Raw genomic sequence first — 16,163 nt, 5'->3', positions numbered from 1 at the left:
CTGAACGCCAGGGCGGACAAACTCTGCCGCAGGTGCATGATGGATCACGAATGGCGTCTTCACTCGGACGTGGCGCAAGGTCTCTTTCAACAGTGGGGAGGGCCTTGGTTAGATCTATTCGCCACCGAAGAGAACGCGCAATGTCAGCAGTTCTGCGCTTTGGAATTTCCAAGGCGGCACCCGCTCGGCGATGCATTTCGCCACGAGTGGAGTTGCGGTCTATTGTACGCCTTTCCGCCTATACCACTTCTGCCCAGAGTGCTGAAGAAGATATGGGGCGACCGGGCCCAAGTCATTCTTGTGGCTCTGGACTGGGATGGAAGAGTTTGATATCCCGAGCTACTCCGTATGACTATCGATCCCCAGATCCGACTGCCTCTTCGGGAGGATCTTCTGTCGCAGCAGCAGGGGACGGTCCTCCACCCGAACCTGTCCCGTCTCCACCTCTTTGCGTGGAGATTGAGCGGCGGCAGTTGATTCCTTTTGACTAGCCTCCTGAAGTCTGTGATGTCATTCTGGCAGCCAGGCGTCCCTCCACTAAGTTGGTATATGCCTGCAGGTGGAACAAGTTTGTGGCATGGTGCATAGCAAAAGCTGTTTATCCCCTTTCTGCACCTCTTTCCGAAGTCCCACTGTTCCTTCTTTCTTTGGCCCAGCTGGGCTCTATCCTGGACACTATCAAGGGTTACATTTCTGCTATTTCGGCCTTTCTCATGCTCCCTGATCAGCCCTCTCTTTTCAAGTCCTCTGTTGTTAACAGATTCCTCAAAGGCATTACTCACCTTTTTTGTCCTGTTCCATTCATAATGCCACAGTGGGACTTGAATTTGGTCCTCACATATTTAATGTGCACTACCTTTGGGCCTCTTCACAACTGTCCTCTTAGTCTGTTAACTCTGAAGACTGCTTTCCTGGTTGCCATCACCTCTGCTAGGACAGTGACTCCAGGCTCTTTCTTGCAAACCTCCTTTTCTGTCTGTCCATCCGGACAAGGTTGTGCTCAGGACACATCAATCCTTTCTGCCAAAGGTTGTCACTGCCTTTCACATCGGGCAGACCATCACTTTGCCCACCTTCCTTCTGCATCCTTCCAGAGGGGAAGAGAGGCTCCACCGTCTGGACCCAAAACGTGCGCTCTAATTTTACCTGAATCACACACAACAGTTCCGGGTGGATGACCAGCTCTTTGTTGGCTACGTTGGCGTCAAGAATGGTCAGGCCGTACACAAGCGAACTATCTCCAGATGGGTCGTCTTGTGTATTAAAGCCTGTTATTCTCTGGCTAAGAAGGAGCCTTCTTTGGGCTGTGCGCCCATTCCACCTGTGCGACTGCTGCCACTACGCCATTGGGACGTGGTGTTCCCTTACAAGACATCTGTCAGGCAGCTACGTGGGCCTCGCTGCACACTTTTACTAAGTATATGGACAGCCAAGTCCGGAAAGACGGCTTCTTTGGCCATTCTGTTCTCCGGGACTTCCTGGTGGGATCTTGGTTCGCAGACCCACCACCGGGGTTGGTATTGCTGGGGTATCTATTCTAAGATAAGCAATATATCACTAACGTGTTTCTTTCAGGTGCACAAGTTACTTACCTTCGGTAACAATATATCTGTAAGAAACATTAGTTAGTGATTGATTCCCCGAACTGCGAACTGATTTCTAGGGTTAAGGTCCTCCCTTTCAGGGCCCTAGTTTCAATGCACCAGTGGTCAGTATCTTGCATGGCTCTGCATTCCTGGTGCAGAAAGTAGTGTACAGAACTGCCATCAGTGCGCGAGGGCGGTGTCTAAGTAGCTGCCGCAACATCATCTCGGTGACCACGATGCCAACGACGGACGCGGAGCCGCACGACGCCAACTTCTGACGCGCAGGGTTACTGCTGACAAACTTTCCGGATCCAGTCTGACGCCTGGGGGTAATTCTAAGGTAAGGAATCTATCACTAACTAATGTTTCTTACAGATATATCGTTACCGAAGGTAAGTAACTTGTGCATCGGTTGCGGTGGTTGTGCATCTGCCGAGGTAGTGTGTGGGTTGGGGTTCGAAGTTTCTGTATATGGTTGTAATCTTGCCGTATAAGAAGTTGGCGAGGTTGTTGCATAGCTCCTTTGTTGGTGTTTTTGCTGGCAGAAGGGTTGGAGAGTTCCTTAACAATGTTGAAAGGTTCCTTGGTGGTGTTGGCTCTGGTTTCGATGCGTGCAGCTTGGGCAGGTGGTGGTAGATGTTGAAGGAGGTCTTGAAGGCTGCTCTGTCAAAGTTGTCCTTGCTGGTTTACCATCTCCTCTCCAGCTGTTTGCTGTCTTGTTTCGCTGTTCTGAGTTCTTGGGTGTACCAGCTGCCATTTTTGGAGGATTTTCTCTGGATGATGCGCTTGATGGGGACGATGTTGTCAGCACAATTGGTGATTCAGGCATTGAGGTTTTTAATTCCCTGTTTGAGGTTGGTGGTGGTAGTTGGAGGTGTTGAGGGTGTTCATCTAGCTGGTCTCTGAAATTTTGTTGCACTTTCAGTAGGGGTGCTGGTCATCTTGGGGGTTGAGGTGCGGGGGATGGAGATGCTGAAGTGGACAATGGAATGATCGTTCCATGTGAGTTATATGATGTGGCTGTATTTCATGCGGTTACTAGAGTTGAAGATTGGGTCCAGCCTGTGTCTTGCAGTGTGCATAGGGTCGTGGATGATCTGGGTCAATCCGAGCCTGCTCATACTGTCAAGGTAGTGTGCCGTGTTGTCATTGGGGTCATCAATGTGGAAATTTAGGTTGCCAATGAAGATGTAGTCCTTGGAGTCTAAGGCTAGGAGCGTAATGAAGTCTGTGATGTTGTTGCTAAAGCTGGAGCACGGACCTGAGGATTGGCATACAATGTTGCCTCTGATGGTTGTCTTGTCGTCCGTGGAGCTTGAAGTCAAGATTTTCCATGGGGGATGGTGGTGGTGGTAGTGCACTGTATGGTCTCTTTGTGGATGATGGTGTTTCCCCCCCCCCTCCTGGCTTGTTGGTGCGGTGCTGGTGAAAGATTTTATATCTGTATGGGATCGCTGTGGCAATGTCTGAGGCATATGTGGGATTGAGCCGGATCTCTGTGAGGAAGATGATGTTGGGTGCAAGCGTGGAAATAAGCTCCAATAATTTGGTGGAATGCTTGCATATCGAGTGCATGTTGAGAAGTAAGCAGTGGAGTCGGTGTGTTGCTTCTGGCGTGGTGTGATGAGAGGTCGGCGTGGTGCTTTGTGGCGTGACTGTGTTCGTGCTGGTGCAGAAGGAGGTGCATCTGACGCAGGTCAACGGTCCTACTGTAGAATGCAGTGCAGCATGGCAGCAGCATTTGCTGGGTTGTCTGGTGTTCAGGGTGTGGAGGATGGCGTTGTCGCATCCGGTGGCACAATAAGTGCTGCAGGCCGTCTAGTAGCATTTAATTTATAGGCCCTGGGTATACAGTATGCCACTTTACAAGAGACTTAGAAGTATATTAAGTATGCCAATCAGGTGTAAGCCAACTTAACTATGCCTAGGCCCCTTAAGGCTTTGCTGGGTGCACCCCAAATCATTCTCCTCCATCTTGTGAGTTGCAGCCTACCTGTGCCCAGATTTCAGTGAGCAGAGTCCAGGAAGTGGTAAGGAGGCAGACTAGTGCTGTCTCTTTCCTAAAAAGATTTTTTTTTAAACTATATTCTCTACCTGTGATGGCATCATCTTATTTTTTTCTTTTTAAATTTCCTTACCTGTCTTTGCCTGTGGTTGTTACAGTTTGAAATTGTAGTTTTAACCTGCCAGTGCTTGCATAATTTAGCCCATGTATTTGTGTTTAAACTTGTGGTTTTTCCTGCACGTGACTGCTTCCATTTAACCTGTTGAATTGTGGGATATGCAGTCCCAACTCTGTAGTTTTTCCCTCTCATCCCCTGTGACTATCAGTTTTTCCCTCCAAATATCTCCTTTGCTCTGTGCCAAGACCTGTATGTTAAGCAGTGCCCCCTAGCGACCATTTTGTGTTAACAAGTCAGTGAAACAGCCCCTCCCCCTCTCCCCAGTGAGACAGCAGTATTCTGCTGTAAGCTGTTTAAACTGTGTTTAATAGGGACTGTGCACTTAGTGTTTTGGCCAGGAGAGGGAGGAAAGCGTTATACAAATAGAGTTGTTAGAGGACAAGTTTATCAGGCCTTACCTGCAGAAGTTCAAAGTGTGGATTGAGCCTGTCTGTCTCCTAGGAGATTTCTGAATAGAGGAACAGCTTCCAACTCCCTTATATAATTTGATATTGTTTGGTACATGTGTACACTGATTGGTGGTTGTATCTGATGTTTCTATTGGATTTGGGTTAGTGTCCTCATTGGTTGGGTATTTGAGGGTTCTGATTGGTTTCTGGGTCTGTGATTCAATCAATGTAGGGTTGGGACTAGTGCTAGGTTTAGGATTTCTATTGGAGGTAGGGCCTAGGGCTTCCTGTGTTATTGGTTGTTTGGACTAGGGCTAGGGTGAAGCCTTTAATTGGAAGTTGCGATTAGGGCTTCTGGTGTTATTGGTTGCTGGACTAGGTGTGGGACTAAGAGAAGGGTTAGGCTTTCTATTGGAAGTAGGGACTAGGGATTTTTGTGACATTGGTTGCTTGGATTAGGGTTGGGACTGCTGGTAGGGCTAGGGCCTCTATTGGACGTAGAGATCAGGGTTTATGAAACTGATTGGGTGCTTGGACTAGGGCTAAGATTGGCTGTAAGGTCCTGGTTTCCTATTGGTTCTAGAGTTTGGGGCTAGTGTTGTGACTGGATAGTGTTAGGGCTACGGTCCCCATTTTCCCATTCATTAATACCCGCCCTATGTATGTGTCCCTCTGTATATAAGCATTTATTTTCACTATAGATATGTACCTATCTTGGAGTATTGCTTTGTATAAACATGTAGAATAATTATGTTGTTCTAAAAACAAAACAAAAAAAACCAACAACAAAAAATCATCTTTGGTCTACATGTACTTGCTTCCATTGTGCATCTATGTACCTCCATGTACTTGGATTTGTGTGTCTGTTACTTCCTGAAAAAGCATATCCAATGCAGTACCCTATTTCTCATCCTGTACCTCTATCAATATCTTTAATCTGCATATACTTACCTCCTTTATGCATCTATATACTTTTAATGTACTTACGGATCTATATATTTATCACTTTCTTCTAATTTAGCATTTCCAATGCACTACCCTATTTCTCAGCCTATGCTTCTCTCAATATATCTTCTAGTCCAACTTTGGCTCATCTCCAACGTCTTTCTACTACTCTTTCCAATGCACTACCCTATCTCACCCTATACATCTATCATTATATCCTCTACACCCACTCTCTCATTTATCCCAAACCCCATACAACTACTATGTTCCCCAAAATAACCCTTTGAGTCTCCCCTACTCTACCCCTCCTTGCATCATCTGACACCTCTTTTACTATACCGATCCCCCAAAACAAACCTTTCTAAATTCTTCCCTCTGACTCTTCCCCTCCAAAAACCCTTTTTACTCATCCAAAGGCCTCCTCCTACTGCTATGACCTAAAAAAAGAAATCCTTCACTCTTCTATCCACTATCCTTTTCAATCAAAATAACAGACTAACATGTTCACTTCTCGAATTCCATATTCGACTATACTAATTCACCACTAACCCTTTATGGGTTACAGAATAGCGTGCTACTCGCCAACAAAGCGTTTCAACACCTCATCAGGGTTACAAACGCTATATAAATGCAAACCTTTTTCCCTTTTTTACCCCTCCCCAACCCTTCTCAATCCAAATAACTTTACAAATAACCCTTTCTTGTGTCTCTCCTACTCTACACCTCCTTGCATCATCTGACACCTCTTTTACTATACCGATCCCCCAAAACACACCTTTCTAAACTCTTCCCTCTGACCCTTTCCCCTCCCAAAAACCTTTTTACTCATTCAAAAGCCTCCTTCTACTGCTATGACCTAAAAAAAGAAATCCTTCACTCTTCTATCCCTCCACTATCCTTTTCAATCAAAATAACAGACCAACATGTTCACTTCTCTAATTCCATATTCCACTATACTAATTCACCACTAATCCTTTATGGGTTACAGAGTAGCGTGCTACTCGCCAACAAAGCGTTTCAACACCTCATCAGGGTTACAAACGCTATATAAATGCAAACCTTTTTCCCTTTTTTCCCCTCCCCAACCCTTCTCAATCCAAATAACTGACTTAACATATCCACCACTCAAACTACTTCATATTTCACTATACTAATTTTCAACACTAATACTTTATGGGTTCCGGAGTAGCCTGCTACTCGCCAGTAAAGTGCTTTCAACACCCAATCAGGGGTAACAGGCGCTATATGAATGCAAACCTTTCTTTCCCTTCTATCCCTCAGCTATCTTTCTTACTCCAAATAACTGACTAATATCCGCCACTCAAACTACTTTCATATTTCACCATACTAATTCACCACTAATCCTTTATGGGTTTCTGGAGTAGCGTGCTACTCACCAAAAAAAAGCGCTTCAACACCCCATCCGGAGTAAGTAGCGCTATATAAATACAAACCTTTTTTTCCTCTTCTATCCTGCTATCCATCCGAATACAAATAACTGACTAACATATCCACCACTTAAAATGTACTTGCATGTTTCACTATACTAATTCAACACTAATCCTCTATGGGTCCCGGAGTAGCGGGCTACTCGCCGAAAAGCGCTTTGACACCTCGTCAGGGGTAGTAAGCGCTATACAAATGAAATTACAATACAATACAATTATAATAAAGGAAAGAGCTCAAGCACTTTAGCACTGGTTACCTGTGATAAAGTGCACAGAGTCCTAATGCCACCAAAACAAATTTCAGCAAAAAATGGAGGGCAAAGGAAAACATTTTTGTGGGAAGATCACCGGTCCTTTTTGCCTTGTCTCTAGCCCAGGCCTTGCTGTGACAACAGTCACAGGTTATTTGTCAGCAAGTTCACAAGCACGAAGGCTTTTCTACCGTTGCCTGATTAGCCATCATTACGTCATCAGTCGTGATGTCCGAGTGGGGCGTTAGTCTAGTGCTTACGTTCTTAATGTGCACTCAATTTGAGCCTATGCACAGCTGCTTCCTAGGGAAAATCACATTGAAGACCATGTTCCTTGTTGCAATTGTCAGTTCATCATTTGAGTGAGCTGCAAGCACTTTCTTTCCAGCTACCATACACCACCTTCTTCCCTGATAAATTGGTGCTAAAGACCAAGGCAGTTTTCTTCCCAAAAGTTATGGTGCCTTTCCAAATTGGGCAGTCTGTTACCCTGCCAGAGCTCTTCACACCACCTTATCCATCCAAGAAGGAAGAGAGCCCAGAGTTTCTACATCAGTGGCACCAAAGATCTCTGGGTCGATTATCAGCTATTTTTCTGGTATGAAGAAGGTAAGAGTAGTGCAGCAATTGACCTTTTCCAGATGAGTTGTTCATTGTATAAAGATCAGGTATGGTTTGGCCAAGAAAAAGCACCCAGTAGGCCTTGGTACTCATTCCGCCAGAGCCAAAGCCGCTGCGACCGCACTTGTGCATGTAGTACCTATTTTGGACATCTGCCAGGCTGTGATGTGGACGTATGCTCACTAAGCACTGCTACCTGGATCACCAAGTCTGACAGGTGGAACATTTAGCCTGTTCGGTCCTGCAGGATTTTCTGGTTTGAGCCATTGGATAGACCATCGTGGAGCAGTACAAAGCCACCTACTGATGCACAAGAGATTTGCTGAGAAAAATCTAAAGATCCAGTTTGGGGCCTGTGGGTATTCACAAGAAGTGGAATCTGCGGTTAGCTAGGGTATTCACTGGAAAGACTGTTACCGAAGGTAAGTAGCTTGTTTTTCTCTTAAGTGGGGAATGTACTTTGTGTCCTTTGCATTCCTATTGCAGTGTTAAATATTTGAAGAGGATGGCGATAACTGTTTTCTTGTGAGAATTGACCCCCTGGTCAAATTTTTTTAAGATTTAGAATGTTGAGGCAGACGGACGGACTGAACCAACTTTGTTATGGGCAGGGTAAGGCAGGGTATAAGCTGCATTTCCTCTACCTTGCTGCAGAGGATTCACCCCCTCCAGAAATCGTATGAATTCCTGTTACCAGCCACTCCTAAATTAGTCATTTTATTTTAAGAGTTGGTGATTCCAAACCACAGACTACCCAAACTGATAAAATGTAAATGTTTTATGGACTTATAGCATTTTTGTAACTATTCTTTTTTTGCGGTTTCTTTAGGTCTCTACACCAAAGCGCAAATTAGAAGAATCCACTGTCGAGTTCAGTCCCAAGAAAGGTTCAATTACTCAGCCATTAAAAAAGTTGAAGATAAATGTTTTTAAAGTCCACAAATGTGCGGTGTGTGGCTTTACAACAGAAAACCTACTACAGTTTCATGAACATATCCCTCAGCACAAATCAGATGGCTCATCATACCAGTGTCGAGAGTGCGGCCTCTGTTATACCTCCCATGTGTCTCTATCTCGCCATCTTTTCATTGTCCACAAGCTAAAGGAGCCACAACCCATTTCTAAACAAAATGGATCTGGAGAGGAGAATCATGAGGACAATAAACTCAGTTTGGCAGACGAGATATCTGACTGTGCAGAATCAGAAAAAAGATGTAAAGTTTGTGCAAAGACATTTGAAACTGAAGCTGCCTTAAACACTCACATGAGAACCCATGGCATGGCCTTCATCAAGTCAAAACGAATGAGCTCAGTAGAAAAATGACCATAAATGTGAAGTAAAGTTGCACCATCCTTAAATATTAGTAGAAAAGATGACTTTGGGTGTACTCCAAACACCTCATAATAACATTTCTGCTGATACTGAAGGAAGCAAACCGTACTTGGGAGCACTACAATCAGTTTATTTTAGCTATCCCATCGTACTATACACTCAGCATCTACTCAAACTATCACAAAGAGACGAACCTTGTATATATTTAAACGAAAACTTTTGTACTATTTGTTATGTGTTTGTATTACTGTCTCGTGGAGAGGATGGGGCGTGTTTATTTTGTTTTTTGTAATTGGTTTCTCGCAAACAGTTCTTAATATTGGGTTGTTATTCAAGTTCTGTTTGTTATAAAAAGTGCGTATGAAAGTTTCGAAATGAAAATTAACCACGGAATGTATGAGTGGAAGTGTTGGGGTATTTGTTGAATGTCATACAAATGTGTAGCTAGAAAGTTTTGTTGGTTAATAAATATAGTGTTTTTAAATGTCACATTATTTATTTAAGGATGTAGCATTAGGGATTTGCTAAGCACTTGAAAGAAGGCAGTTTTACAAAGTCTCCACCATCAGTGGCTGTGAATGTCCATTTCAGTATCCGAAATCTACATGAACGCTCATTCTTTCTAAAAACAATTGGTACAACATCTTATTTTAAAAGTACGGTGTTCATACCATTATGTATAATGGTACCAGTGGACAGAATCAATAAAACATGTTGCAGTTTCTCATGATAAGCTATTCAGTTCGACTGGAATAGAACTCAGACCATGACTGCTGCCAGAACCACTGCTTTTAAACTGGAGACCATAGCTTGGCTATTGGCTGGACGATGATGAAACGCCTGAGAATTTAAGACCGTTCCAAACGTTGAAAGCAAGTAATGCATTTGGACCTCATGTTTTAGCATAATTTCTTTTACATTATTTTTTGGGGTATTTACAGTTGAAGACTATTAAATCTGTCCCTTAAAGGGATAATCTGTGCTTTGCATCAAATTTATTTTTATCCTTTTCCCTGACATAGGAAGCATTAGCACCCTCTATGGAAAGCTGAGATAGGCTTAACTGAGCAGAACGACTGACATGACTAGGACGCAGGCATGAACTACTATTAGAACACTGGAATGCTGAGAGCTCTACCGAAGATTATGGAGGGCCTCCGGGCCAATAATGGCGTGTACAGACCTTCTGCTCCATCATTCCAATGTTTGTCTTTCTGTTTCTCCCTTTTTAATTTAGAACATTCTGCCGCCCCGCCCCATTGGGTGGAATATTCTAATAGCATTATAGTCCTTCCGCCTCTGATTTATAATGGTTGTTAAAGGCCTTCAGCATCCTTATAGGCCATAGTCTGCAGCTTAAGCCTATAACTCGGTTTCAAGACCCTTAACGATTGTTAATGCCCTCAGCAGCAGACTATAATGCTTATTTTCTTTTGCTGCATTTTTAGCCTTGGTGAGTTCTTTGAAAGTGCAAAGTAAGGACATAAATTAAATATGAACCATAAGGATGTACATCTTAGTGTGAGTGGTGTAGACCATGAAACAGGTGCTAATTGCATCATCAAGTTTATGCTACTGAGCCTTTATGAACCCCTTCTACAATCTGTTTTTCGCCTTTAGGTTGGACCATATTTGATCCGCGGTTTACATATTCAACAGTATTCCAATAACTCTTAAAGAACCCATCCAGAAAATTATGTCAAAGTAGTTCTCAAAACCCAACCAAATATCATCAAACGAACAAACATCCCAAAATCCTAATTCGTGGTGGTTGTTGATGATGGAAGTCTGGATGAAGCATGCTCATTTGTATTTGTTTATGCTAAATAGCCTTTTTTGTTAGACTATCAAAACAGTCATATCGCCACTAAAAATAATAGGAAGGCATCAGGCCATGTGGCATTTTGCTTGTTGACATGAACATTCCAGTGTTCTGTTGAGTAGAATGCCATCCTGTGCCTTGCCTTCTCTATACACCTGTGCCATATGGGAGAACAGGCTAAGATGTTGCCGCGGAAGAGTTAGGGCCATATGTACAAACACATTTTTGTGGTCGGAAGCAGCCCGATTCACAGAATGTGTCCGTTTCCGTCCCCGAAAATGCATTTTGATATGTGCAAAACTCAAATTGCGATTTGGTAATAAGTTACTTAATGGCAGTTTGAGTTTAGTGATTCGGTTTTTGGAAGGGGTGTGTTAAGGCCGTCCCTTCCAACTACTGAAATGTAGTATGTATGAATATTTTGCGACTGAATGACGTTTGCAAAACATTAACTTTTTTACTGACACCTCAAAGGTGGTGATAAGCATTTGCAAATGGAAAGGGGTCGCCATGTGACCCTTTTCCCTTTGTGAATGTTGAAATAAATATTTTTTAAGAGCAGGCAGTGTAGCACTGCCTGCTCTTAAAATAAGAAACTTAACAGTTTAATTTATTTGTTGAAACACTGCCCCTTTTCCTTTTAGAAAATGGGCTTGAAGAATAAAAAAATAAATTTAAAAAAAAAGATTGCTTTACTAAAAAGTAATCACAGACATTGTGGTCTGCTGACCCCAGCACACCACCATCCCTTTGATGGCTGCAATTCTGCGACCCCCCACATTAATATTCATAAAGTAGCTCTGTTTGCGTCTACATTTAGAATCGCTAACTGAAATCTAATGCGTTTCATACATTAGGAATAGCAATTTCCTGATTGCGATTCACAGAAAATCACGATTAGGTAATTGCTATTCCTAAAATCAGTACATATGGCCCTTAGTTACAACATTGGCGGCTGCTATTTAAAAGAAAAAAGAAAAAAGAAAATCACTACAGAATATAGGCATACGCAGATCCTACCTAAACTCTTTCACTTTGAGGTGACTGTAGCGATAGACTGTGGAAGCCGGGAGCTTCTGTGGTCTTTCATACAGCGTGAGGTTTAAAAAACATTTTTATTTTAAATTGAACATTATCATTCTTGGGTGGAATGTTTTAATTGCTTTGTTGCCCTCCATAAGCGAGGCTATAATGACTGTTAATTTCCCGTCCACCTCTATATACATTCTTGGCTTTGGCTTATAACTTCTTGATGAGCAATTAATGGGGACTGTTGTTGTCCACTCACAGGGATAATAATGCTTCCTAATAGTTCACCTGAAAGGCAATAATTAGGTAATTGGAAATTTTGTCTACATGGCTTCAAAGAATGCAGCTTAGAACAAAGTGCCATTAAATGACAACTGTCATGATGGGTGCAGGGGTCCCATGGTGGAGTATTCTTTGCTTTAAAACATGACAAAGATTGTTCTTTTATTGTAGATAAATTGTATATTGTACAAGTGAAAAACATCCTCTTGGAGCACTTAGCGTAATGACCCAAAATATGACATCAGGTTGTCCCTAGGACGTGTGTTTATAAGTGCAAAATTATTATACCCTTGTTCACTAAGTGATGGTTGGATGTTTCCACTAACATACATTACAGAAAGTGTACAGTTAAGTCCTTTCCATAAATAGTTCTCTGTGAGAGTTATTGCATTTTTCCTTTTTATACCTTGTATAAATCCCTAATTTTGTACTTTTTTAAACTTTTTTTATGTATATTTAGTTTACTGCATGGCACACTATAGTGGTTGTTTGGTTTCTGAAAAAGTCTTGCTGCTGTCAAATGTAATTGAACTATATGTCCGTTATAACTGTATGAAATGAATTTGCCATGTAAATAAATGTCTAGCATTTTGAACTTTTATCATTTTATGGTGTAACATTAATCACACAACATTCTGTATCTACGGCAGCTAATTTGTGGTCCGCTTGATGCTTCTGTTGAACCAGCAACAGTACAAAATAGCCATATATTTTTAAATATGAGTTGGAGTTGAAGTGATGCTATTATTACAGTATGAAAACTAAGAGTTAGGAAATGTGACTTTTAAAGTAGGTAGGAATCTGACCTGACCTTTAACAATGCATTGCTCATGGCAACAACACATTACATTACAAAGCACTTGTGTTTAAGTGGGATTTATGTAGCACAGTCTTATCGATAGAGCAATGTAACACAACATAGACGAGTGGGACTAAAATGCAGGAAAACTGTGATCCAGAGGTAGTGTTAGTGGTGCTACAGATATGAATGAGCATAGGAGGCGATGGAGGAATGAGTGGATGTTGAGTGAGTGGATAGCTTGTGGAAAAGTGTATAGTGGTGTGGAAGACCAGGCATCTTTCATGAGTTCTGCTGCCTGTAAGGCTACCTAACATACATCATCAGGAGCATCATCTGTGTCATAACTGATTTGTTTTTAGGCCTTTCGCATCTGGCAGTATCCTTGTATCTGACAGCATCCTCAGAAGTAGCATGGAACACATACTCTGTTCAGCTTTGTTCTCTGTGCTGAAAAGCAGGGCTCCACAATTAAGCATGTATTCCAGAAGTAAGAAATGGAGAGGAATAGGGGTGCTAGACCCTCTTGACAGCAGACATTCCTAGGCATGTACTGGAGAATTCCATGTCACTGGGACACCTTGAATCCTCTTCGGGCCACCAATTTAGCAGATCGGTGCATTATGGGAGCTGTTATTTTGTTTCCACCTAATTAAACAGTTGATTAATACATCTAACGCAATGGGAAGGTGCAGGACTCGAAAAGCAATGCCCCAGTAGCACAGATTCATCTAGTAACCCTAAAAGCCACGGATGCTTCATGCGTTTTACTGAAATAGGCCCCTTTCATCACTGCGCACATCGTTAATCATCTGTCTGATCTGCCTACATATGGAGCCATTCTTCTCTTCACCTGTTTGATGGATGTAATATACAGCTAGGCCCCTCTTTATTCTGCACACGTATTGTAGGGTCTGTTCCGGATTATCGCACTAGGGTCGTTTCCGAGTTGTGTAATATCAATACTCATAAGTAATCACTTACCACACCAGGGTATTGTGCAGTCATTTAGATCACTTCGGGGGTATTTAAGAGTGTGTGTAAAACACAGGCATGTCCCGGTTCATCCCTGCACATGTATGTTCAGTATGATCTGTATAATATACAGCCATGCTCTTGTTTATCAAACTTTCCGCTCACTCTACCAGACAATGAGACAGCGGGGTTGGTGACATTTTATACAGCAGACGCTTTGCTTTCGTTGGAGTTCGTGCCCCAATTAAATAATTTAAGGAATGTTTTAAATTATACACGCCCTTAAAAGGCAGAACCTCTAGAAGGAACCCATATATATATTGTGTGGCAGGGAACTACAAACGTGGTGTGACATCACGTCTACTGCACATTGGAAAGATTAAAAAAAAAATCGGGTTGCTAGTGAAGAGATTTCCTTGCATCTTTAAATGGGGTGGGAACTAACTTGGCCTGACATCACACCTTCCGTCTTTTTATGCCCCCTGGTGCCTAGAGCACCCCCATGGTAATCGAGAGGAAATTTTTTTTTTTTTTTTTTTTTTTTTTTTTGAAACCGTTTATTACAAGACTCAAAAATTATACAAATATGGGCCTACAACCTTCCGGCCGGCCGCTAGCAATAAAAGGAGCATACGATATACATTTATAAAACACATGGTGCTGCGGCCGAGCATGCACAGGAGGTAACATCGTTGCGAGCCACACTATCCAGACCCCATTATACGGTTCCATTTTAAACTTAAAGAACAACAAATACAAACAAACCCACAAGGCAATCCTCAATCGGAATAGCAACACGTGCTCCCCTAGAGGGGGGGATCCTAGCCATCCAAAGGAATCTCAAGAGGGGGGGGGAGATCAAAACTAGGGCTGGGGACACCTAATGCCCAGGTACCGGGGGGATGAGTTGGCTAAGGGGACGGGGCCGGCGACGGATCGGGCAATAACGGTGGAGCACAGATTCCCCCGCGGTAGGCGTTCCAGGGGCCCCACACTTTCACCCATGTCGCAGGCTTACCTCTCGCCACATACACCACCTTTTCCCGAAACATGCACCAATCCATATGTTCCTTCCAGGCCGAGACAGTCGGGGGCCTCTGGGATCCCCACAGCTGGGCAATATCACGCTTGGCAACCATATACCCCAGAGTCACCCACCACGTCTGCGGCACCGAGTAATCGGTAGGCTCCCACACATTCAACAGGCATCTCCTCGCTTCGGGCAACAGCGCCACATGCGTGACCACTCGCAGCACCTCATGCACACCTCGCCAGAACCCCTCCACTTCCGGGCACTCCCACAAGATATGTAGAAAAGTCCCCAGCGCACCACACCCACGCTTACACAAACCGTCCTCAGCATAGCCCATACGCAGGAGCTTTGGCCCCGTCATGTAGACCCTGTGGAGTATCTTGAGCTGGACGAAACGAAGGCGAGCCGGTATGGCCACCTCTTTCGGGGAGGCCACCGCGGAGATCCAGTCCTCGTCGTCCAGCTCCAGCCCATCGGCTACCCAAGCCTCATGAAGGGCAGTCAACAAGTCTGAGCGGTCGTTGATCAGTTTTTTGTAGATCAGTGAGATCGTGCTGTCAGGGACGTGTCCATCCAGCACTCTATCCTCCAGGGGGGAACACTCCGGGATGGAGGCAACGTCCGGAAAGACGGAGCCCAGCGCATGCCGGACCTGCAAGTACCGAAAGTACTCGCTGCCCTACAACTGAAATTCCGTCTGCAGCATCTCGAACGTTTTAAATCCTCCCCTCGCCCAGAGATCCCCCACTTTGCTGATGCCTATTAAATCCCACTTCTCAAAGCCCTTCGAGGTCCACAAGGAGCCCAACCGCTCAGATGCGTATAGTGGTGACGCCCGGGTCAAACGGTCCTTCCACCCCATTGCAGCATTGGCCGCGTGCCACACTCGCACCATGACACGCGTGGGGCCCGTTAGGCGAGCGTCGGGCGCGCTAGAGTAGAGCGCTCGATTATAGTCGCCACCTGGAAGTAGCATCCTATCCATTTCAAACGCCGGGTTTAAGGCTGGCCCATATAGGCCCTGATTAATCGCAGCTAGCTGGGAGGCCCAATAATACCGTTTAATATCCGGGAGGGCAATCCCCCCATCATACCAGGGGAGCGTCAGCTTAGCCAGGGCAATACGTGGCCTCCCGTCCCAGAACAGGCGGTGCTGCAAACTCTCCACTTCGCGGATGTAGCGCGCTGGGACGAGGTCCATAGTGTTCTGCAACGCGTATAGGAAACGCGGCAACGACATCATTTTAAACAATGCCGCCCGGCCGAGCGGCGAAAGCGGCAAACGCCGCCAGCGCGCGACATCCTCTTTCAGACGCTGGAGGGGGGGAAGCAAGTTCCGATCATACCGAGCCTCCGGGTCCAGAGTAATGAAGACACCCAGGTACCTAAATCCCTGCGGGGCGACCTGGATCGGACAGCCCCGCGGGAGGACAGGAGCCTCCCCAGAGAGAACATACACACACGATT

At 44.3% G+C, this 16,163-nt stretch overlaps 1 protein-coding gene across 1 annotated transcript in view; it reads left to right on the top strand.

The window, feature by feature from the left end:
• Positions 1-12,490, top strand: part of ZNF532 (zinc finger protein 532) — a 368,986-nt gene extending 356,496 nt beyond the window's left edge. The window contains exon 10 of the mRNA XM_085630431.1: positions 8,253-12,490. Within this exon, the coding sequence (XP_085486557.1) occupies positions 8,253-8,747 (495 nt within the window). The 3' untranslated portion in view covers positions 8,748-12,490. The remainder of the gene's footprint in view (positions 1-8,252) is intronic.
• The last annotated feature ends 3,673 nt before the right edge of the window (positions 12,491-16,163 follow it).

The sequence above is a fragment of the Triturus cristatus genome, chromosome 2_1 (assembly GCF_964204655.1).
Source record: "Triturus cristatus chromosome 2_1, aTriCri1.1, whole genome shotgun sequence".
Taxonomy (NCBI): Eukaryota; Metazoa; Chordata; class Amphibia; order Caudata; family Salamandridae; genus Triturus; species Triturus cristatus.
Note: the sequence above shows the minus strand (reverse complement) of the source record. Positions and strands in the feature narration are given on the sequence as shown.